The 24693-nt window shown below is 49.8% G+C and overlaps 1 protein-coding gene across 2 annotated transcripts in view; it reads right to left on the bottom strand.

The window, feature by feature from the left end:
• The window catches only part of LOC138303899 (piezo-type mechanosensitive ion channel component 2-like), a 733706-nt gene that overhangs the window by 385780 nt on the left and 323233 nt on the right, over window positions 1-24693 (bottom strand). For both annotated transcript variants that reach the window (XM_069243434.1, XM_069243435.1), the window contains 2 exons: window positions 20155-20359; window positions 18853-18954 (listed from right to left, as the gene is read on the bottom strand). In XM_069243434.1, coding sequence (XP_069099535.1) covers window positions 18853-18954; window positions 20155-20359 — 307 coding nt within the window. The remainder of the gene's footprint in view (window positions 1-18852; window positions 18955-20154; window positions 20360-24693) is intronic.

Here is a 24693-nt window from a genome sequence, read left to right as displayed (position 1 = left end):
GAAAGTTCTGAAAAGGACGGGGCTAATACTAAGAAAACACCACTTATACAATATGTTGCTTATCAACATTCAGTGTGCCAGTGCTGCTCAACATCATGACAGGTTCTGAAACGGTCTAATATCTTCGAGTCCATTACCATTTAACTTACTGCATTGTATTGTTTTTTTCCACATTTTACAATACAATGAAATCAGATTTTTAAAAAACAGTTTAGAAACGCGCTTTTCATTTTCTGTGTACTTTTTTCCCCCTTAATTTCCTAGGAACACAAATAAAGTAGTTCTGTGCATGTGTGGCAAACAATTGCTGGCTCACTTGGCTCAAAATGGCCCACTACTGATTAGGCACAAGCCCTACTCACTGTCAAGAATTTGAAGAAGCAAGCTTCGAATGTTAGGTTAGATCAGTGTTGTCAAGGAATGAGAAAAAGCTGGATTCTGGCTCGAGCAGTGATTCTTCGGGGAATATAGTTGGCCCAGAGAATGATCCTGGCTGTGTCTAGTGTGGGTTGTGCGGACAGCAGGACACTCAGGGGGTCATTCTGACCCTGGCGGTCAGTGTTAAAGCGGCGGCCAACCCGCCAACAGGCTGGCGGCCTAAAAATTTGTATTCTGACCCTGGCGGGAACCGCCAACACAGGCCGCCGCATTAACACTCCGACCGCCACGGCGGTACAAACAAACAGCGCGGCGGTCACCACCAACAGGCAGGCGGCAGACAATGTACCGCCCACCCTATCACGACTCACCAATCCGCCACCTTTTCCGGGGCGGGAGCCCCGCCGATAAAAACACGGCGGAAACAGACATCTCCAATGGAAAACGCCTACCTCGACACACTCCACGCGGAATCGGAACAGCATGGAACCCGAACTCCACATCCTCCCAGCCATTGCCTTCCTGCTCTTCTTCCAGGATCACGAACCTCGCCGCAGACGACAACGGTGAGTACTGCACCTACGACACAGGGGAGGGGGGAGGAGGAAAGGTTACGGGCACACACATACGCCACACACCCACCCCCACCCTCACCCCCACCGAAATACCTACACACCTATGCAGATAAAAAAGTCAGAGTGACACCCCCAACCCCCCCCCCCCCCAAAAACAAAGACAAAAGGCAATGAATGTAAAAGTAGAACCATATTATTGCAACAATAAAGTATAGCGACCTTAGCAATATATGAAGAATGAATACACATCTAGAACTATATCCATACAAGTAGCAAAAGTCCGGCCCAGTCATTCAAAGTCCAAATGTCCGTGGGCCAATGTGCAGCAACACATGGGCAAAGCCCACACACGAGATCGAGTCCATTGGAGAGAACACTGCTGGGGCATCACTAAAATAAAAAGACAGGCACCTCAGGGGGAAGTGAAGGGGGGGCACCTCAGCCACATGAGTCCACGACGCCAGATCCACGAAGGGCCTCCATGCCCACTGTGCCATCCTGGGGAGTGCAAAGCCACAGTCTCACAAGTCTCTACAGTGGGTGGATTGCCCACTGTGGCATCCTGGGGAGTGCAAAGCCACAGTCTCACAAGTCGCTACAGTGGGTGGATTGCCCACTGTGCCATCCTGGGGAGTGCAAAGCCACAGTCTCACAAGTCACTACAGTGGGTGGATTGCCCACTGTTACATCCTGGGGAGTGCAAAGCCACAGTCCATCAGGTGGATTACAGAGACCACTGGTTATGGAGGAGGCATGGTGGGCAGAGTGCGTCGTGAAGGCCTGCCCGACACAGAACCGGGACTGCCAATGGGCCAGCGGTGCTTGACAGGAAGGGCCCAGCGGAGCGGTGCTTGAGACGGCGGTGCCCAGAGGAGCGGTGCTTGACAGGAAGGGCCCAGCGGAGCGGCGCTTGAGATGAAGGGCCCAGTGGAGCGGTGCTTGACAGGAAGGGCCCAGCGGAGCGGTGCTTGAGATGAAGGGCCCAGCGGAGCGGTGCTTGAGATGAAGGGCCCAGCGGAGCGGTGATTGACAGGAAGGGCCCAGCGGAGCGGCGCTTGAGATGAAGGGCCCAGCGGAGCGGTGCTTGAGATGAAGGGCCCAGCGGAGCGGTGCTTGAGATGAAGGGCCCAGCGGAGCGGTGCTTGAGATGAAGGGCCCAGCGGAGCGGTGCTTGACAGGATGGGCCCAGCGGAGCGGTGCTTGAGATGAAGGGCCCAGCGGAGCGGTGCTTGAGATGAAGGGCCCAGCGGAGCGGTGCCTGACAGGAAGGGCCCTGTTCAGCGGTGCTCCTGACGGCGGGGCCCTGTTCAGCAGTGCTCCTGACGGCGGGGCCCTGTTCAGCGGTGCTTCTCACAGCGGGGCCCTGTTCAGCGGTTGTGGTCACGGCGGGCCCTGTTCAGCGGTGCTCCTGATGGCGGGGGCCTGTTCAGCGGTTCTTGTCACGGCGGGGCCCTGTTCAGCGGTGCTTCTCATGGCGGGGCCCTGTTCAGCGGTGCTCCTCACGGCGGGGCCCTGTTCAGCGGTGCTCCTCACGGCGTGGCCCTGTTCAGCGGTTCTGGTCATGGCGGGGCCCTGTTCAGCGGTGCTCCTGACGGCGGGGCCCTGTTCAGCGGTTCTGGTCACGGCGGGGCCCTGTTCAGCGGTGCTCCTCACGGCGGGGCCCTGTTCAGCGGTTCTGGTCACGGCGGGGACCTGTTCAGCGGTTGTGGTCACGGCGGGGCCCTGTTCAGCGGTGCTCCTGACGGCGGGGCCCTGTTCAGCGGTTCTGGTTACGGCAGGGCCCTGTTCAGCGGTGCTTCTCACGGCGGGGCCCTGTTCAGCAGTGCTTCTCACGGCGGGGCCCTGTTCAGCGGTGCTCCTCACGGCGGGGCCCTGTTCAGCGGTTCTGGTCACGGCGGGGCCCTGTTCAGCGGTGCTTCTCACGGCGGGGCCCTGTTCAGCGGTGCTCCTCACGGCGGGGCCCTGGTCAGTGGTGCCTGTCTTGTGTTTCCAGTGAACCACACCTGGCCAATACTTGCCGCTCAGTCTGCATCGGACCTTTCAGTTGCGGGGCCCTCCTGTGATGGAGTCCTGGGGCCATGGCTCCCCTCCGATATCCCCGGAATGGGGCTGGTGGGGCCCTCATGGCCAGGTCGGCTGCTCCCTGCCTTTTGCTCCTTGCTGCCCTTGCCCTCCTTGGCAGACTGTCCGTGGCCCTTGGCTCCCTTACCCGATGTGGCAGGTGACGGTGCAAGGCTACCCTCCTTGGGGGCAGGCGTATCAGGCCTGTCGCGCCTGCCCTTCAGTTTTTTGCTCCTCTTCCCAGGGGGGGGGGCTGGCTGTGCCTTTGCTGCTGGACGATGTCCCAGCCCAAGGAAAGGGCGGACTCCAAAAACCAGGCACGACGTTCTTGGGAGTTGCTGGGCTGGTGGTGGCTGAGGTGTTTGTGGAACTCTTACGGGATGGAGGGGGTGGGTCAGGTGAGGAAAAGAGGTCCACTTTCGAGAGGAAGATTTTCTTTGGAGCCATGGGAAGGGTGGCTGGAGTGGGTATGGGAGTGGGGCAAGAGGATGTGGTTGTAGGGGAGTCAAGTGTGCTGTCTTTGGGTGCAGGTGCTTGGGCAGGAGGCTGACGTGAAGTGGATGGCTGTTGTTTGGATGCCTGCCTGCGTTTGTGTGGTTGGGAAGCGGGGTGACAGACACACTGGGAGAGGACACAGGGGACGTGTACATGGCAGTGGGGGTGGTGACTGCACGTGTGCGGACTGGTGTGGAGGGTGTGCTGGTGATGGGTGTACTGGCTGATGGTGGTGTGCATGCAGGTGTGAGTGTAGACGTCACAGGGAGGGAGGAGGGAGACGAGGAGGTGGGGCACACAGAGGAGGTAGTGACTGTTGGCATGTCTGCATCTGGATGTTGCTTGGGTGAATGCTTGTGTGTCCTGTGGTGCTTATGTCTGGATGACCTGCCCTTGGGTGTTGAGGTGTGTGCAGGCTGGTCTGTAGGTGTGGATGGGATAGGCAGAGGAACAGGGGAGTGGGACTGGGTGGAGGGAGTCAGAAGAGGGAGGCTGGAGACAGGGACAATGGCTGCCGTCAGTGCTGAGGCCAGAGCGTTGAACGATCGTTGATGGGCAGCCTGACCCGAATGAAGGCCCTCCAGGTATGCATTGCTTTGATGCACCTCCCCCTCCACACCCTGGATGGCATTCAAAAGGGTAGACTGCCCAACAATGATGGTCCTCAGGAGGTCAATGACCTCCTCACTGAGGGCAGCAGGGGTGACTGGGGCAGGGCCTGAGGTGCCTGGGGCGAAGGAGATGGCCGGCTTCCTGGCCTTGCGGGCACGGGCCGAAGGCCGAGGGGCTGCTGGGAGGGCGGAGCTGGTGCGCTGGGTGGCGGCTGTACCTGTAGGATCGGTGGGCACAGATGTTGCCGCCACCGCAAGGGAGCTCCCTTCCGAGGACGTGTCGGTGTCGCTGACGTCTCCACGGGTCCCCGTGGTGGAGCCCCCCTCGCCCTCCGTCTCACTGGTCATGTCGGAGTCCGTTGCATGGCCCTCCGGGGCCATGTGAGATGCAGCTCCCTCTTGCGCCGATGCCATTTCTCCTCCGCCTGATGATGCTAATGCACACATTCACAGAAAAACAAAGAAAATGGGGGGGGGGAAACATAAAGACAAGTTGAGTGCATGCATTGGGGACACCGTTGGCGGAGAGGACAGACACAGAAGCCCCCTGCACTACGCTGCGCACTTGGGGTACACTACTCATTCACTGGGACATGCCCTACAAGCCTATGGGCGACAACTGCCCACACAGTATACACTGGTCCATGAATCGCGTTACTAGGCACCCTACAGAGGTGGGGGGCGGGGGCACAGGACCATACCTCACGGACGGGCCTATCCTACAGAAATCGCCTTGGCCTAGGGATACCCACAGCCCTCCTCCCCCACCCAGGCACCTCCACTGCGCGCAAAATAGCTGAATGTGCTGGTACTCACCCCCTTGTGTCTGCTGTGATGTCCTCATGCGCCCATCTAAATCGGGGTAGGCCACCGCCAGGATCCGGGACATCAGGGGGGTCAAGGTACGACTGGCACCCCTCCTAGGTTGGGAGGCCATCCCCAGCAGAGCCTCAGCGGTCTTCCTGCTCCCGCGGCGGATGTCCTCCCACCTCTTGCGGCAGTGGGTGCCCCTTCTGGTGTGGACCCCCAGGGCCCGGACGTCCTTGGCGATGGCACGCCAAATGTCAATCTTCTGATGGGCGCTGACCTATGTGACATGTACAGGGGGGGAAGAGAAACATCATCACTTTTCTGCATGCTCGATGTGAGTGGCCCCCCCTCCCCAACCTTGCCATGTGGCACATGCTCTCATCTGTCGTGCCATGCATTCGTCATTCGCTGCCCTCCCCTCCATCGTACATCCTCCCCACTCAGCCCAGGCATTGGGCACTATGCATTGCCCCCGTGTACTCACCTGTTGGTCTGGAGGCCCGTAGAGTAGCGCATACTGGGGGAAGACCCCATCCACGAGCTTCTCCAACTCCTCGGAACTGAAGGCGGGGGCCCTTTCCCCAGTCGCAGCAGCCATTGTCACTTCCAGACCGAGGTCACAGCAGCACTTGCAGTATAGGTCCTCTCCTGTGGATGCTCAGGTCTCGTGTGATCAAGCAGAGAGAAAATGGCGGTTACGGCCGCGGCGGTGCGTGCCGCGGCGGTGCGTACCGCGACCGCCGGCGCTCACCGCCATTGGCTCCTGAAACCCATAGGGTTCAATGTTGTCCAATGCGGCTTTGCGCCGCGGACTGCGACCGCCTACCGCCACGGTGTGCCACGCTTGCGCAATGACCTCACTTCACATTGTCACACTTCACAGGTCAGGCAGCCGCCATTTCAAGGGCCCACATGGCTTCATTCCTACTGCGTCACACATGGCTAGGCCTTGCACCGACAATCATACTAGCCATTCAATCCCGAGAGATTTGTGTACTGTGCATGCTGTGGGCACTTACCTGTGGGTTGCTTGACTCTGTGCTCCATGTTGTCCTTCCTAGGCATTGTCGGCTGGGACTTGCGAGGAAACGGAGGAATCTTCCCGTGTACAGACCGCTGGTGGACCTGTCGACAATGGAAGAAAGACACGTCATACTCACCTACAGACTCAACCGTGCCACTATACAGGAACTGTGTGCCCAGCTGGAGCCAGACCTGATGTCACCCATCCGCCAACCCACAGGGATTCCGCCTCTAGTGCAGGTGCTGTCAGTACTGCATTTTTTTGCCAGTGGATCATTTCAAACTACTGTGGCCATTTCATCTGGGATGTCTCAGCCTATGTTTTCAAAGGTGTTGTCCAGAGTGTTGTCTGCCCTGATGAAATACATGCGGAGCTACATCATTTTCCCTGAGGTGGGTGACTTGCCTACAGTGAAGGGTGATTTCTATGCCCTTGGACACATTCCCAATATCATTGGTGCCATTGATGGTACCCATGTGGCTTTGGTTCCCCCAAAAGACGATGAGCAGGTGTACAGGAACCGAAATAATTATCATTCGATGAATGTCCAGGTGGTCTGTTTGGCTGACCAGTACATCTCCCATTTAAATGCCAAGTTCCCAGGGTCAGTGCATGACGCATACATCATGCGAAATAGCAGCATCCCTTATGTGATGGAACTGTTACAGAGACACCGTGTGTGGCTAATTGGTGACTCTGGTTACCAAAACCTGCCTTGGCTATTGACCCCAGTGAGGAATCCCAGGACCAGGGCAGAGGAACGGTACAATGAGGCCCATGGGCGTACCAGGAGGGTGATTGAGCGGACCTTCGGCCTCCTGAAGGCCAGGTTTGGGTGCCTGCATATGACTGGTGGATCCCTAATGTACTCACCAAGGAAGGTGTGTCATATCATCGTGGCCTGCTGCATGCTTCACAACCTGGCTTTGCGACACCAGGTGCCTTTCCTGCAGGAGGATGGTCCAGATGGTGGTGTTGTGGCCGCTGTGGAGCCTGCGGAGAGTGAAGGGGAGGAAGACGAAGAGGACGACACAGACAACAGGGACAGAGTGATACTGCAGTATTTCCAGTGACACACAGGTAATAATCTACTCCTGCATTGTATTATTTCTGTAACTGTAGTGGCTCTCTACTGTCTGACCTTTCACCCCAATGTATGGTAACTTAGTTGTGTATATCACTTCCTATTTCAGTGATCTGATCCCCACGGAGTGCCCTCTGGTTTTTCTTCCCCATGGACTACCGCTGTGTGACACTGGTATGTTGTCATCACAATGTCACTAGAAATGTTTTGTTGGTTATATCAAATACATTTGGTTTAAATAAATAGATAGCAGAATCCAGTTGGTTAATGTGCAATAATTGTGTTTATTGAAGTTTTCAAATAGGTGTATAGTTCAAAAAGGGTGATGCGTGATGGTGGAGGCATGTCCATGGCAGTGTCCAGACTGTCGTTCCTACAGGTCCATTGTCCATATGCCTGTGGAAGGTGGAGCAGGGGCAGTTCAAGGTTGGACAGGGTGAACAAGTGGGACAGTGGGATGACATCCGGGAGTTTCCGTGCATGGCGGGGGTCTTGACATCCTACTCTGTCTTCTTTCTCGATCTCAGGCCTTTCTTACGGGGTGGTTCTTGTTCTGCAGGGGGTGGGGTCCGGGAGGGCCGTTGCTGTTGTGTCGGGGCCTCCTGACCACTAGCGCCGGCGGAGGTGGTGGGCTGTTCTTCCTCCATGCTAGTGGCAGGGGCCCTTTGGGGCGCCACATGGTCCCGCAATGTGGTGACAATCTGTTTGAGTGCCACCACGATTGTACCCATTGCGGAACTGATGCTGCGCAGTTCTTCCCGGAACCCCATGTACTGGCCCTCCTGCATGGCCTGGATCTCCTGGAACCTGGCCAGGACCGTTGCCATCGTCTCTTGGGAGTGGTGGTACGCTCCCATGATGGTGGTGAGGGCCTCTTGGACAGTGGGTTCCCTAGGCCTGTCCTCCCTCTGTCGCACAGCAGCCCTCCCAGTTCCTCTTTGTTCCTGGGCCTCTGTCCCCTGGACGGTGTGCCCACTACCAGTGCCCCCAGGTCCCTGTTGTTGTTGGGGTTGTGGGTTACCCTGGGTGCCCTGTACTGGTAGACACACCGCTGCTTGACCTGTCCTGGAGACAGAAGCATGGGCACGCTGGGTGGGTGCTGTGCTGGTGTTTCCTGAGGGGGGTAGGTCTGCTGTGGCCTGGGGCTGACTGAGGGTAACCGACTGTCCAGAGGTCCCCGATGGTCCGGGCTGGTCATCCGGTTCTAGGTCGACAGAGCTGCTGTCATCACTGGGGGCCTGTTCTGGGGGTGGGATGGCCAAATCTGGACCCTCCTGGCCGGTGTGTTGGCGTTCGGGCCCTGCAGGGGTAAAAGAGTATGGTTATTGATTTTGTGTGTGCCATGGCGTGCGATTTGTGGGTGCCCTTGTCCCCCAGTGCTGGCAGTCCCATGTGGGAGGAGTTGTGAGGGTGGTTTGTGGGGGGGGATGGGTATGTGCAGTGGTCATGCTTAGGTGATGGGTGTCCATGGTTTGTGTTGGCATTCAGGGGTTGGGCTTGGGTTGGGTGGGTTGTGCTGGTGAGACATTGACAGGGAGTATGTGTGCTGGGGGGTTAGGGGTGAGGGTGGGGGTGTGGGTTGGCATGCTGGTGGTTGGGGGGGGTGAAGTAGTTGAGATTAGACTTACCAGAGTCCATTCCTCCGCCTACTCCAGCGAGGCCCTCAGGATGCAGGATGTTCAAGACCTCTTGCTCCCATGCTGTGAATTCGGGTGGAGTGGGTGGGGGACCGCCGCCAGTCTTCTGTACAGCGATGTTGTATCTTGACACCATCGACCGCACCTTCCCCCGTAGGTCGTTCCAGCGCTTTCGGATGTCTTCTCGATTTCTGGGATGCTGTCCCACAGCGTTGACCCTCTCGACGATCCTTTGCCATAGCTCTGCCTTCCTGGCTATTGTGGTGTGCTGCACCTGTGTGCCGAAGAGCTGGGGCTCTACCCTGATTATTTCCTCCACCATCACCCTGAGCTCTTGGTCCGAGAACCTGGGGTGTCTTTGGGGTGCCATGGGGTGGTGTGGATGAGGTGTGGGGTGGTGTTTGTGGTGATGAGTGTGGTGGTGTGTGGTGTTTTGTGCGTAGTTGTGGTGTGGGTGATGATGTTGGGTTCCTGTGTGTGTTGTGCTTTGCGTTCCCTGTGCTCTCTCTCTGTGTATTGCGCCTTGTCTCTGAATTTCGATTTGTGGGGGTTTGTGGGTGATGTGGGTGTGTGTTTTATATGGTGATGGGTGTGTGGGTGTGGTGTCTGTATGTGTATCAGGTGTGTGTATTTAGAATTGTCCAATGTGGCTGTGTTTTGTAAAGGTGTGTGTATTTTGAGCGCGGCGGTGTGTACCGCCAATGGAATAACGCGGTTGAAAGACCGCCGCGTGGATTCGTGGGTCGTAATGGCATGGGCGTGTTTGTGTTGGCGTGACGGTGGAGGTTTGGTCATCTCCAGTTTATCGCTGACCGCTGATGAGGCGGCCTTCAGTGGATGTCGGGTTTTTGGCGGTTTGGCAGTTGTGGGTCAGAATGAACGTGGCGGTTTACCGCGGCCGCGGCGGTGTTATGGCGGCCTTCTGGCCGGCGGTAAGCGACTTTTACCGCCGAGGTCAGAATGACCCCCTCAGTGTCTCCAGCACATTAAGTGCCCCTGGCCCTTCCCGGCAGGAGAGATCCAAGGGCCAGGGTAGAAGGGGGCACTAAGGGAGACTACCACACACGTAAGAGTCAGCCAAGAGTAACAGGACTGCCCCAGGCTAGGGAACAACTGGCACCCACTTTCTGATGACCGGACACTTTAAAGGCCATCTATCGCACTCCTGGGAGGATGCAGTGGGAGGGAGAGAGTACATACACACTCACTGCCTTGCTGGAATTCCCTGTGGCAGTAACGCAGCAAGGGTTTCACCGTCCCTGGGTGCAAGTAAGGGAAATGTCTATTTGACTGCTGTTGGAAAAGCATAATACAGCATTTGTCGGGTTAAATGGGCACTCAGGCTCTGTGGCCCAGAGTCACTGTACCTGCTGCACCACTGAAAGCTATACCACTGCACCGTGGGAATCCAGAAAGGTGGTGCAAGTGCCATCCGCCTGCCCCACAACAGGTGCGAAAGGAACAACGAGCAGAGCACAAGTGGTATTATGGCATGATGTAACATGTTTATTTTGTCACAGCTGCTGCTACACACACCTTACAAGGCGAACCACCGCAGCCGCAAGCTCAGCCAATGAATCATATCCACTGGGTGTGGAAGGCCATCCAGAGCACTTGACTGACTAAAACAAAGCTAGATGGACGATTACTCTGCACGCCCGATTACCTCAAAGCAAATAAAACAGGGCATATGTTTGAGGGTGACTGCTGAAGCACAGTCTGTGTGAAGACTCACCTTGTAACAGTCTGGCACAACTACCGGAAGTCGGAGCCACCCAGCAAGCCTGATTGACTGAAGTTAACTAAGCATGTCTGGTGTACATTTCTAAACAGCGAAGCACGGTCATCGGAAGTGAAGGATCACTCGGTGTGCCTGACTCAATGAAGCACGGCTACCAGTTGTGATCACCCAACCAGCATGCCTAACTGGACGCATATGAAATGTGTCTGTGTCAGGACTATGACCACAGTTTCTGCTTGGTTGATGATGGCTACCATACTGTCACAAGTCCTCGGCCACCTGGTATCCATGATTAGATGAATCAGTTGATAGCACAGCTATGGTGGTCAGCCGGCAGAGAAGGGAGTACCCATCGAGGAATGTTCATGGGAAGGAAATACTACAAAGCTATCTTATATTTAAATACAAAAGCAAAGTGAATTGAGAGGATCGCTTGTAAGTGAAAGTGGCTGTTAGACCTGACATCCTTGGGTGGTAGTCCCCCATACTTTTTGCCTTCACCCCTCCTGTGTTGCTGAACTTGTTTTTGTTGGCTTTAAGACTCTGTGTACTTTACCACTGCTAACCAGTGCCAAAGTAGCTTGCTCTCTCCTTTAAACATGATAAAATTGGCTTAGACCCAATTGGTACAGACTCTGGTGAAGTGGCACTACAGGTGCCCAGGGTCTGTAAATAAATGCTACGAGTGAGCCTGCTGCAGGTATTGTGCCTCCAACTTACGGAGCCCTTGAAACATATCTCAGGCCTGCCACTGCAGCTGTGTGTGCAGTTTTAAACTGTCATTTCGACCTCACAAAAAAATATTTTACCAGGCCTAAACCTCCCTTTTTATTACATATGTCACCCCTAGCGTAAGACCTAAACAGCCCAAAGGCAGGGTGTAATGTATGTAAAAAGTTGGGCATGACTATTAGGTTTTACATCTGGTGGTAGGGAAAAACTCCTAAATTTGTTTTACACCACTGTTAGGCTCACACCTGCCATAGGACACCATTGGGTTACCTTACAACATTTAATACGTGATAACTTGTTTGGGAGCAAGAGGGAATGTCATGTTTGGTGACTCGGCTATTATAACTTGAAACGTTCTTTAATGGTAAAAAAGAAATTAATTCACAATTCTAAAAAAATCACTTTTAGAAATTTGGCATTTTCTTATCCCAACTATTGATGCCTACAGCCTGTATCCTGAGTCAAATTACTAGGTATAGTTCGCAGTTGGTCTTTGTATATTCCTCCCAGACAGTATCGCAATAGAGCTGTGATACTCAAAGTATGGCCCGGGGGCCACTTGAAGCCCTCCTGATCTTCAAATGCTGCCCTCAGCTAAATGACTCCTCTGGGCTGCTGCTTATTTCACAAAGCACTAACATTGAAAGATATGTTAAATAAACGTGAAAGCTTTTAATTATAGGCTAACTGAAGTAAAACAAAAGAAGCAAATAGGGTGTCCTGCAAAACTTAACTTTAGGAACGCATTACATTTTCAATACCTCTCATAACAAACAAGTAAAAATATGGTAAAATCTCTTAAATATTAAAAAAGTGTATTTCATTAATGTGCAGAAACGTTACATCTTAGTACATCAGAATAGATAAGTGCATTCAAAAATATTTTATTTTAAACTGTTTGCTTTAAAAAATGAGTGCCTTCTCACACCCTGAGAACAATGCCAATAGGGAACTAAGCTGCAAGTCAGTTGCCACGTGGAACCCTCTGGGTGGCAAGGGTTATTATACATGTCAACATTATAGTTTCTTAAATCAGACACACAAGCTTTGTACAGCAAAAATCCTGAACTCATGCATTTCAAGGTGCTCTTATATCTCATAATGAAGAAAAAGGAGGCAAAGTGAAATTAGGCAGTTTCCTTGAAACAAACAATTGGGTCAAGTGGGGAAACCGGATTGATCCTAGGTTTTCAAGTTTCACGTTGTACAATTCTATTTCATTTCAATTCAATTCAATAATTAAGTAACTTCCTTTTTTACCCCTGTCTTTCCCAAGGTGGAGGTAGCAAGCAGAAAGGCTTACCTTAAGGTACCGTATAGCAATTCAATATAGAGAATAACACAGTATTGCCAAATCTATTACTCTTTTGTAGACTACGGGCTTAATTTAGAGGGCAGTATGGAAAGAAACATTCAGAATAAATCCATGATTCACTGACCACACCATTTATGTGATTCGCTTTCCCCTACGCCCACTTTAACTCCCCACAAAGCCCCTCTCCCACTGTGCTGCCATTAAGGCAGGCCTTGGGCACACCAAAGACCATAGTTTGCGGCCCCCATGGAAATATTTGCAGGTACACATGCAATAGAGGGTCTGGTTGTTCACAGTCTGGGGGCAGGTGAGAATTGTCGCCTACCACACTTGCACTTCAAAGACACTAACCGAGCCTACTGTGCCCCCCGACTGACCTGGAAAGGGAGGCAGGAAATGACCAAAGACTCACTCCAAATGGGGCGTGCTGAGTGTTGTGAGGCATGGCGGGAGAGGACACCATTTCCGGTACGGCAGGCCTATGGGTGCCCTGGGTCACGAGGCGTTGCCCACTGTGGTGAGTTATCGCCAGCCCACCCAGAGTTTTCGCAGGTCGTGTGGGTGCAGCACGGTGTTGGGTGTGGCCAGGGACTCTCCCTATTAAAAAGGTGGGCGAGAGCAGGGCTCGGACTTTTGCTTCCACATCTCAGCCACAGACCACCCAGAGCTGTAGATGAGGATCTACACTTTTTCTCCCTTTTTTGGGCTTAAAGGACTTTTTCTCCCGTTTTAATTTTGCACATCCTTGTCCCGCTGCAGAGCGGGAACCGCCAAAGCGTCTCTGCCTCAACACTTTCTTCTGGTGTGGCCTCGAGGGGAGCATGCAGCCTGGCCTTTGGTTTACACGTGACCTCCAGTCCCTCAGGCCCTTGATCTGTCCGTTTAGTCACCCTATGCCCTCCCTTAGCTATACTTTGCCCTGGTGTTGTGATAATTTGGGCTAGTGCTATGTGGGGTCTCTACGTAGTTATTCCTCAATACATTTCAGGCCATCTACACAAGCCTCTGCCACACTGCACCTGGTTCTTGCCCACCATCCCAAGACAAAGAGGGAAGGAGCCGCTGGGGTGGTTAAGTTGGGTTGTATTAGAGCATTCGGTATTGTCATGGGGGGTTTCTTGTCTTTTTTGTGATTTTCCATCACTTAGCATTCCTCCTAAGACGCACAGGCGGTCTGCAAGTAGTGGGAGGGACAGGGACATGAAGGCAGTTATGGAGATATTTGATGCCATCATTGAAAGGTTTGTACTCCTGTGCCCTGTGCTTTTAGGGGTCAACAAGATGGCAGCACTGGCTGCAGCATCCTCAGTGTAGCATGCAGAAAGGCTCAGGAGGCTGAGGGTCCCTCCTGTTCCAAAGAGAGCAAGAAAAGGTTAGTCAGGTCACGCCTGTCCGCAAGCTGTGCCTGCAGCTGAAATTACAGTGGCGGATCCCAGGTTCAGGCAGGGAGGGATGCCAGGTGGCACCAACATTGTCCAAAGCGGGGACAACTGTGTAGCAGTTGAAGGAGGGCAGCTAGTGTCCCTGGTCCCAACACGGCTAATGTCCAGAGTGTCTGCCCTGGAGTGGGGTTGCAAGCATCCATTTCCAGTGCCGCACAGCTGGACCTTTTAGCTAATGTCACTAGTGTTCTTCCCTGGCTCTCCAGGATAGGCAGGCTCTCCAATGTTGTGCTAATCTGGGCTGCAACAGGGCATAAGAGGGCGACAACTATGAGAGAGCGAGGAGCCCAGTTTGGGAGAGGTGATCAAGGGCATCTCCAGCCAGCTCAGCAGAGGAGCCAGGCAGTGCACCATCCGCTGCAGCGGCTAACCCGGACAGGGCCAAAGAGGCAGCCATTGCAGGTAATGGTGCCACAGCTACTGCTTTGCTGGATATTTACCTTGGTGAGGAGTGATCTGAGTGTGATCAGTTGGGGCATCACCTCTCGGAGGAGGTGATAGAAAAGATATGGAGTGGGGAGTTTGTGAAGATATTTGATCTGACTATTGAGAATACAGTACGAAAAGACACTAAGGTGGTCATGTGGCGTCCGTACCGCCAACAGGCTGGCGGTACGGAGGCCCTTATTACGACCGCGGCGGTAGGGCCGCGGACGCACCGCCGGGGCTGGCGGTTTCCCGCCGTTTTAGCCCCGGCGGTGCTAATCCGAGCAAGCAGCGCTGCCCTGGGGATTATGACCCCCCTACCGCCAGCTTGTTTCTGGCGGTTTGCACCACCAGGAAGAGGCTGGCGGTAAGGGGTGTCCTGGGGCCCCCTAACAGGGCCCCGGCCAACTTTTCACTGTCTGCATAGCAGACAGTGAAAAGCGCGACGGGTGCAACTGCACCCGTCGCACGGCCGCAACACCGCCGGCTCCATTAGGAGCCGGCTACCATGTTGCGGCCTCATTCCCGCTGGGCCGGCGGGCGCAAACTTGGTTTGCGCCCGCCGGCCCAGCGGGAATGTCATAATGGGGGCCGCGTGAGTGCGGCCGCACGGCGGTAATCGCAAGGTCGTAATGACCCCCTAAATGTTGTAGAGAGTGTTCACATTCTCAAGATTGCTCCCATACCCCGAGGAAGAAGAAGGTTGAGTAAGCATTACTGAATTGGGTAAAAGTTTTCACTATCTTTCATTCAGTCATGGTGGAAAAGTTACCTGAATTGGGGCCTCTGCTTTCTGTTACCAAAATAAAATTGTCTGCGCACATGATGAGTTTGGAAGCACCTCATTGATGGATTATGACAAGGTCTTCAGAAGAAAGAAGGTAACCTGCAAAACATTGTATTGGGGGTCAGACTGATGTCAATTCACGGTTGCGGCCTGTGATGGTCAGGAAGTTGGAGCCCAATGGACCCCAGCCCTTTCGGGCAACATCCAGCCAAGGTACAGGTGAAAATAGGGGGGTATGTTGGACCTATAACAGAAAAATGTTCATGAGACACCCGGGCCTGTAAGTTCAAACACAATTGCTCCTTTTATCAGATGCCATCATATCCAGAGTTCAAGCTCTTCAAAAAAGGGAAGAAGGGCCAGCATGTATGCTAATGGGGCAGTGGCCAGTCAAAAGACTGCCAAGATTGTGCCCTGAGCAGAGTGGCTGATCCCTTTGATTCACCCATTTTGTTTACTTTGTCTGCTCTCGTTTGGGGTAGTGTCAAATTAAGGACCAGGCCAGTTCCGCTTGAAACATAATCTCTCTGCCCCTAAATGGAACTCTGTAATTGAGGCTATTGATCCAGAGCTTTGCTCAGTAAAGTATGCCTCTTTTGACCAGGCTATCGCTACACTACGCTACGCTGCAACAGTTGGGTGATGGTGCCCATTTGATGAAATTAGACATTGAATCTACTTTACACCTGTTCTCAGGACACCTAGATGATTTCCACTTTCTGGGGTTTCTAGCTTACTTTGAGACTTTCAGCTCATTCCTTAAGTGGGCTTGTAAGAAAGCAACTGGTGTCAAGTGAGTTCTGTATTCCCTGCATCACTTTGTCTTTCTGGACACCGCTGACTCATCACACTGTGTGGAAGTATTGGAGGGTTTTGTGGACCTGATGGGGCAGTTCCGGGTACCACTGGCCCAGGACAAGAATGCAGCCACTGTGATTACATTTTGGGCATTCAACTGGATACTGTGGCAGGCATATCCAGGCTTCCTGGGGATAAGGTGGCCCAATTTAAAAGCCCAATGAGGGACTGCTTGGTGGTCAGGAAGGTTATGCTTCATCAACTCTAAATCTTAGTTGCTCAGTTGAACTTTGCCTTATGCGTTATCCCTATGGGAAGGCCTTTTTATAGATCCACTACGAAGGGCATGACTGGCTTGCGACAGGGGCATCACCAGACTCATTGTCACAGAAAGTCAGGCAGGACATGAGAATGTGGGATTAATTCCTTCAGCACTTTGATGGAATTGTGCTGTAGATATCCCCGCCGGAGGCTAGCCCTGAATTTGGTCTTTTCATAATTGCAGCAGTGAGCATTAGGTTTGGAGCCATAATTGGTGGTCAGTGATGTGTGCAGTCAATGCTGGCCGATTGGTGCCAGGAAGGATTTGTGCAAAACGTAGCATTCTTGGAGCTGTTTCCTACTGTTGTTGCATTGATAGTCTGGTCTACCCAGTTCAGCAATCATTCAGTAGTGTTTCGGTCAAACACCATGACAGAGATAGGGGTGACAAATCAACAGAAATTAAGCTGCTGCATGGTCTTTAGATTGCTAAAAGAAGTCATCTTGTTGTGCCTGTGAACAGGGTTGGATAGAGCAGGCAGAGGCTCCCAGTCTGACCGAGAGCGCCCTTCCTGGGCGCTCCCAGTCAATCCTAATGTGCTTTGAGCTGCATCAGGATTGGTCGCAGGGCAGGCTTGCTGCCTGTGCCTGTAACGACAGAGCAGAGCGGATAGAGCGGTGTGAAAAAAAGGTAAGCTTTATTATTATCATTTTTTTGGGGCCGTCCCCCCCAGACTGCCCCGCCCCTTTTTCCTCCCACGAGCCGTGCCTGGTTGACCCTTATGCTCCAGGTTATCATTTATGGGATTAATTTGGCATGTACTAGAAGTCGGCGGGCCACTTCACATTTTGCCCTGTACTGGGGTAACACATTGTGGCCCTTCACAGGTTACTCCAATGTTCGGTTAATTAGGTTGCTCAATCCTTTCTTCTTGTTGACCTTTGTACACGGGTCCCAAATAACTTCAGTGATCTTTTTTCCCTCCCCCACGGTCACTCCAATTTAATTTTACTTTACGTCTACTACCTAAGACTACTTATTGCCTCTTGCCTCTCTCCATCATTATTCATTGCCTTTGTTCCTGGCCGACTCTCTTGCTCCTGTTGATCCCGATGATGATCCGCTGAATTGCCTAAGGGGCGAAATGCCTTCAACACTAATACGGGTACAAAGATTATTTTTTTTTAACTCTAAGGATAGTATGACCTCTATTAGCATAATGTGCACTGCAATCTATGTGTTTACAGCCTAATTTTGAAGCCTTTTTAAATCACTTCTAATTATGTATTTCCTATCACTGTGTTCGCTTTTGCACAATGAGCATATAGTTCTATTTTACTTGTTATAACATTTGTCTGTATCCTAAAGTATTGTCCTATATAAATAATTGTTGGATTCAACAGTGTGCACCTGATGGCATGCAATATGTAGTACATCTGTGAAAAAGCTTTATTTTGTTTCCATAATGATACCTTGATGTGCATTGTCATTTGCTATCTCTGCAGATAACAGAAGCAGCCATGCAGCACAAGCATTAACCAACTAAGCAATTTTGTCTAAAATACAAATCTGCATGTTACATGCTATGTTCTGCAGCCAGACCAATAACCAACTTAAACATTGTATGACAACTGAAATCTGTGACCAGAGACGGCAAACAGACCCTTAACACATTCACCAACCACCAGAAGTTATCTTACCAATATAAAACCATGGAGTTTGCTGGAAACACATAAATCTATGCAGCATTTGCTTCAGCCGCATACGCTAACCTAACCTAAAATGCAGGTTATTGGTGGCAGAATATGTAAAACATTGTGCACAGACTATCATTTACTCAGCTCCTTGTTACTCAGACACTCTTCCCTGGCCCTCGACAACAAGTTATGGATTGCTGGAGTAATATTTTGGCATTTCCAGCACCGGAATACAAGATGACTGCTTCTGGGAAATCCTCTATTTCACCTAAAAAAATAAGAACTCTCTTAATGACATATTATTAGCATTCCATTGTCTGTAACGACTATTCCTTGAAATATGCACCTCCTCTCCACGCTAGATTAAACTATCTCGTTAAAATCAATGTCTGACATCACTGGTGCCATCGCAACTGCAGAGGTGTGTCTTTGCACTCTTGGCATCGATAGTGATTGTGCCCTGTTAGGACCTCTGTTAGCATCTTTGTAATTGGTGCAAAATAATCTTTAAAGGACCAGACAAAAAGTGATTTCCTTTTTCACGATTTTTGTAAATGACCTACTTGGGGGCAGTTTTCTTATTACCCTCCTAACAATCCGAGGCAACTTGTTTATGGTGTGTCAAAAGTTCGCAGTGAAGTCCTGAGATATCCTTTTTGGAGCAGATAAAGTTTCACTTTAAGTTATTGGTTTGACGTGTGCTAATTCCAGAAAGCCACAACTCTAAAAATGCCAAAGGAACTTTCAAATAGGGTTACTTGTAGGGTTCTGACAAAGAGGTCAACTTCTGAGGGCCTTTACTCTGTCACTCCATCATAATTTAGGTGCTGCTTTAAAAGCCAATTGCACACATTTAACAAATCCACGTTTTTACCTAATCAATACCAAAGAAAATCTATACTCAAAGTTTATTCATGTGGTTTAAATGCACTTGTGACAAAAGGCATTTAGGGGGTTAAGTCTTGCTCTTTACTTACACATAATAAAAACTGCATCTGGTCTCCTGGCAAAATCTGGCATGTACAACCACTTGATGAGGTTAGAAGTCATTCTCAAGCCTGGCATCCTCCAGGGGTAATCTGTTAAAGAAGAACATTGCACCCAAATCATTGCACAGTACATAATGGTATTCCAAATTCATTACTGCTTACTAATAATAGACTCGAAAGTAGAAGTAATTTTTTCTTAGAATTAAGAAATTAAGAGAGACCAATTAAGATATTACTTAGTATTTGTAAGGTGTTTATCCCACAATACCTGCATGGGTACATGGTCGACTTGACGCTCTCCTTTTCACAACAGGTAAAATAATGCAACCACTTTTGAACTGGTGCCCAGACGTTGTAAAAATTGGCAGTAACCCATACAGGGAGGGTGGCTTTTCGCTCATCAGGTTTAACAGAAGATGTATTTTTTGAAAAATTGGTTTCACTCTTTCTGAAGGGTAAATGTTCAAAGGGTACTAAGCAGCATGTTAATCACAAACCAAGTACTCTCTGGTACTCTTAAAAACCCATTCAAGGTGTCACAAATGAATGTCAGTTGAATACAGTACCAATTTCACTTAAGTAAAAAAGAGACTGAATAACCCAACCCTTTAATGCTACCCTTAATGTATTAAGCTCTTGGTAGGCCTTTCAAAAAAGGTTTAGCAACTTCACAAGGCTTGGATAATCAGGTGCCCATGTACACCTCATACCTCATGTACACATCCAACCAAAGAAGGTTTTTGCGTAAAATACATAAACGTATGTGAAAATAATGAAATACAATAGATATACCCCGTCCCATTCCTAATTAACTGATAAAAAGATAAGGGACTCTTTTCGACTATGAATGTATTTTAGTCTAACAATGTTCACAAAGTCCAGTATGATGATCTGCTCTGTTATGGCATAATGACCATATTATAAAAACATTAGGACTTGTTGAATATTGAAATAATGTTGTTACACCCAACCAAAACACCTATTGTTGTATATACATACTTGGGTTTCCTAGACATCGCTTATTACATTAGTTCAACCTAATTTCACAACAGTCTCAAGGGTTTTAAATTATTATTTGCCTTGGTGACGGATAAAGTGGTAGTTGGGGTTGCATTAGTTCTGAAAACGGTTTTAAAAGAGTGTGTCTATGATTAATTTAGTATGCCACTTTTGATGGAATAGGTCCTATCTTAATGAAATTTTAAACCATTGTTTTTCTCTATTGACACCCCAATCTTCCTCCTCAGATTCAAAGATGCATGCAATGAAATGTCACTGTTTGGTACCTACCTACGCAGAACGCTGGAGGAATGCCAATGCAGAGTAAGTACTGCAAGGTCATAATACTGGCAAGGAAGCAGCAGTACTTTGGCCACACCTCAGCTATTGTTTTCCTTCTTTGCAGGTACAAGATGTACAACAGCCAGCAGGCATGCAAGCTCGCATAAAAATCCATTCGCTGTCCGATTACATTAACAGCAGCAACAAAGCATATCTGAAAAGTCACAGGGAAAATATTCATATCAATATGATCCTGTAATAAGATGCATCTCCTCCTAATTCCGTGAACATATTACATTTACAGAATTAGGACTGGGAAAATATGACTAAACAACCTGATGGAGAATGAACAATTTCCTAGCTGTAACAGAAAGTTTTAATTCTATTAAGGACACGCAGCCGAGTATTATGCTGTACTTTCTTCACTTTATTATTAACAGCAGACATTTTAACAAGTAAATAAGGACTTCATTTTCCATGAACCTTTGGAAAACGTCAACAACAAAAACTTCCCAATCAGCACTCAGGGACACCTTCATAGTCCTTTGTCCCTCTTGCTTCCTCCCCTTTCTTCCTGCGACAGAAACCGGTTAATATAGTCTTCAGTCTAGTTTAGATCTGTCTGATCCTGAAAAAAAAGTAATTAACGGGCAAATGAAAATCCTATACCTGTTCATGGAAAACAGATTATGTATCAGTCAGAATTAATCATCATACAACAGTAGGGGTGAACCACAAATTAACATGTGTCAAAACAATCCTGAAGGTCTGACATACTAAATGTATCACTCTACCCACATTTAAAAAAATCTTCTTCCCTCTGGAGCAGGAGTATACCTGTGTAATATTGGGTGGGCTAATCCTCGCCTCTGTGTCCTTAATAGAACTGAGACTTTCCGTTACAATAGCTAGGAAATGTTTCATTCTATGTCAGGACCAGAGCCAAGGATTATGCTAAGTTAAAGCGACTTATCCATGACCAGTGATGCAATGCTGGGGACTGGTTTAAAGTAACAACTCTTAAAAGCAGAATCTGAATGCCACCCCACAGCATTGATGACATCATGTATTTTTTTGCCTATAGATCTGAGACTGAGAGCCAAGTGGGTGGCACAGTACTCATTTTTAATAACCCTATGAACCTGATGAACTAGAGGAATGAACAAATAAACCTGATTGTGAGAACTAGAGAAGTAAGAAATACTCTCTGTATATGGACACAACTTGATTATAATTAAATTTATATGGTGTATGACTTGGAAGCAGGTGAGTGCTGAGGTTTTAATATATATGGTTGAATGATTGTTGGTCCTGTTAGAGGGAGTTGACACTTATTTGAGTGATTGACCAAACGGGGTGATTGTATAATTGTTTTTCCCAATGTGAGGTTGGAATAAAGAAATGAGAGAGGTTTCCCAAGGGGGCAACTTTATTTTGTTTTACCTGATGCTCTGCTTGAAAGTGGTGGATTCTAGGAGATGGGTTTATGAATTTATGTTTTTAGGTATAGGGTTTTTAAATTATTGGGAATTGGACTGATGTACCTTATTTGTTAATTTTTTATTCTTACACGGACATGAAGTAATGTGTTGGGAGAAAATATTATCGTCCTGAGGAAGGTGGTGAAAAACTGGGACAGCCACTGAGGATAGACTAGGGAGGGTGTCTTGAGTGTTGTCCCCCATTTATGTTAGTGTTCTTGTCAGAGCCTATATAGAGGTCCTGAGAGGGGCCTTCTGGTTTTTAATTCTAATGTGTTATAATATTGTTGTGTTAGGGATATGTATTTTTTATTTATAGAATTATTTAATACAATTTATTTTGATATTCCTTTATTATGATTGATCATTGGGTTGGATTAATGTATGACACAAGAGTATAATATGAATTTTCCCTCCATAGGATAAATCACTGTACATTTTAATCCATGAAAATGATTGGGATGAAGATATGGAGAATAGTGAGTGTAATGCAAGGATTTGCTTGTTCTCTCTTTTCACACTATTTGTGCGCTCTCGGGCCACACGGTGACTGCATCTGTTTGCTGTTTGTGCTCACTCAGTCTGGAGCTGCAAATTCCAATCAAAACCAGCTAGGGTCACAAGGGTCCGGAGCACAGCTTGGGAACCACTGAGTTCCTTACTACATCTGCTTGTTAGTTTTCATCATAGAATAAAATGAGGAACTGCAGTGCGCTTGTCCGCTTTGTGCTTTTCTTTTCACGTTATGACAGGTCAGTAAACTACCACTGAGGTTTGTTTTGGCAGAAAGGCCCTCATAACAACCCTGGCGGTCAGTGATAAAGCGGCGGTAACACCACCAACTGGCCAGCGGTAAAAGAAATGGAATCATGACCACGGCGGAAACCGCCAACACAAACAGCCACTTTAACACACCGCAGCGGTAATTGCCAACAGCCAGGTGGAAGACAATGTACCGCCCACTGCATTACAGCACGCCTATCCGCTAGCTTTTCCGGGGCGGTACCAAAGCCATCAAAAGCATGGCGGAAACAGAACACTGAAGGGAAACGACTCACCTCTCGACACTCAAGAAAGCACCACGACACCATGCAGCCCCGAGCTGCACTTTTTTCCAATGCTGCTGTACCTTCTCATACACCAGGAACACGAACCCCGGTGAAGATGACCACGGTGAGTACTGCACCTAGCACACAAGGGAGGAGGGGAGGAAAAAGAGAGTGACACACACACGCAACACACAACACCCCCAACCCAACCCCAACACCATACACATAAACAGATGCAATAACATTACATATACACCCCGTAACCCTCAGGAATAACGTAAGGACAAAAGGAATGTAGTAAAATGAATGTTATAGTACAGTTTTAGATATATACGTCCTTGAACAATAAACAGTATGTACAATATATCAAAAGGAGGGACAATGCCCACTCCAAAATGTCCGTGGTCCACTGGGCCATAATACATAGGCCAAGGCCACACTTGACTCCTGCCTCAATACGGAGAGAACACTGCTGGGGCATCAGGTCAAAACACACAGAAAACTCAGGGGGGACAGGGAATGGGGGCACCTCAGCCGGGAGATGGTACAACGCCACGGCCCTGGAGGGGGCTCCATGCCCACTGCTTGGTCCTGGGGAGTGCAAAGCCACAGTCTCTCAAGTGGGTGGTTTGCCCACTGCTTGGTCCTGGGGAGTGCAATGCCATAGCCTCTCTAGTGGGTGGTTTGCCCACTGCTTGGTCTTGGGGAGTGCAAAGCCACAGTCTCTCAAGTGGGTGGTTTGCCCACTGCTTGGTCCCTGGGAGTGCAAAGCCACAGTCTCTCAAGTGGGTGGTTTGCCCACTGCTTGGTCCTGAGGAGTGCAAAGCCACAGTCTTTCAAGTGGGTGGTTTGCCTACTGTTTGCTCCTGGGGAGTGCAAAGCCAGAGTCTCTCCAGTGGATGCCTTCTTCCACTGGTTCTGGAGGGGGCCTTGTGCCCAGTGTGCTTCATCCTGGCAAGGAGGTGCTGAGTGGATGCCTTCTTCCACTGGTTCTGGAGGGGGTTTGTGCCCAGCGTGCCTCATCCTGGATGGAGTAAGCTCACAGTCTCTCACCTGGGTGTCAAACCGACAGGTGTTGCAGGGGCCAGGACGCACTGCAGCCCATGTAGTCACCACTACACACTGCTCGCCAGTGGGGATGGCTGCTCAGTGGTTGCCAGTTGCGGTGAAGGTGGTGGTGCTGTCAGTGGTGTTGGTAGCCTCCTGGCCTTCACCTGCAGCCTCGGACGGCTGCCCACTGGGGGTACTGCTGCTGCTGACCGTGGTGCTTCTGGCGGGGGTGCATGTGGCGGTGCATGTGGCGGTGCTGGCCGCGGTGCAGGTGGCGGTGCTGGCAGTAGTGGTGGTAGCCTCCAGGCTTTCACCTGCAGCCTCGGACGGCTCAATTTAAAAGAAGAGCACAGAACCACGACTGCGTCCGAAGCCATGAATATGGCTCCTGCATCAGAAAAAGCTTTAATCCAATAACGACAAGCATTCTGGTGAAAACTGTTTTTCTTCAAAAGTATTGGACATCTTGTTTAGAGGCAGTACACCAGCCACTTCCAGGTTTATTTTGACATTATAAGGTATATTTGAGCCAAAACCTCCCTACCCTTCTTTAATGAAAAAGAGCAACATCCAGTTTGTTCCTCAGGACTATAAATGATGGTCAAATATACTGCAGTGCTGCAAGGGAATGAATATGCTTGTCCAGAAGGAGCAACTGGGTTGGGATTACACAGGATTGTATTCAGTTGTAACAATGTCAAGCAGTGAAGGTATCACATGGTAACGTGGTGGCTATGAAGCTTGAATTGTTTGTCCCTCGTAAATACCAAAACGTAAATAAACAAGAAATAATTTGTTACATACCAGTAACTCCAATTCTCCAGTATTGGTATCTTTCATAGATTCACATGCTTGAATCATTCCCCGATGTCGAAGTGGGAGTCCCACGGTATCATAGTAAGCAGTACATATCAGTATGACAGGCTGTAAAGGGAATACAAAGTTGAGCTTAATAACCTATATATGTC

The sequence above is a fragment of the Pleurodeles waltl genome, chromosome 7, assembly GCF_031143425.1.
Source record: "Pleurodeles waltl isolate 20211129_DDA chromosome 7, aPleWal1.hap1.20221129, whole genome shotgun sequence".
Classification (NCBI taxonomy): domain Eukaryota; kingdom Metazoa; phylum Chordata; class Amphibia; order Caudata; family Salamandridae; genus Pleurodeles; species Pleurodeles waltl.
The sequence above is the reverse complement of the archived record's forward strand: the minus strand, read 5'-3'. Positions and strand labels throughout refer to the sequence as shown.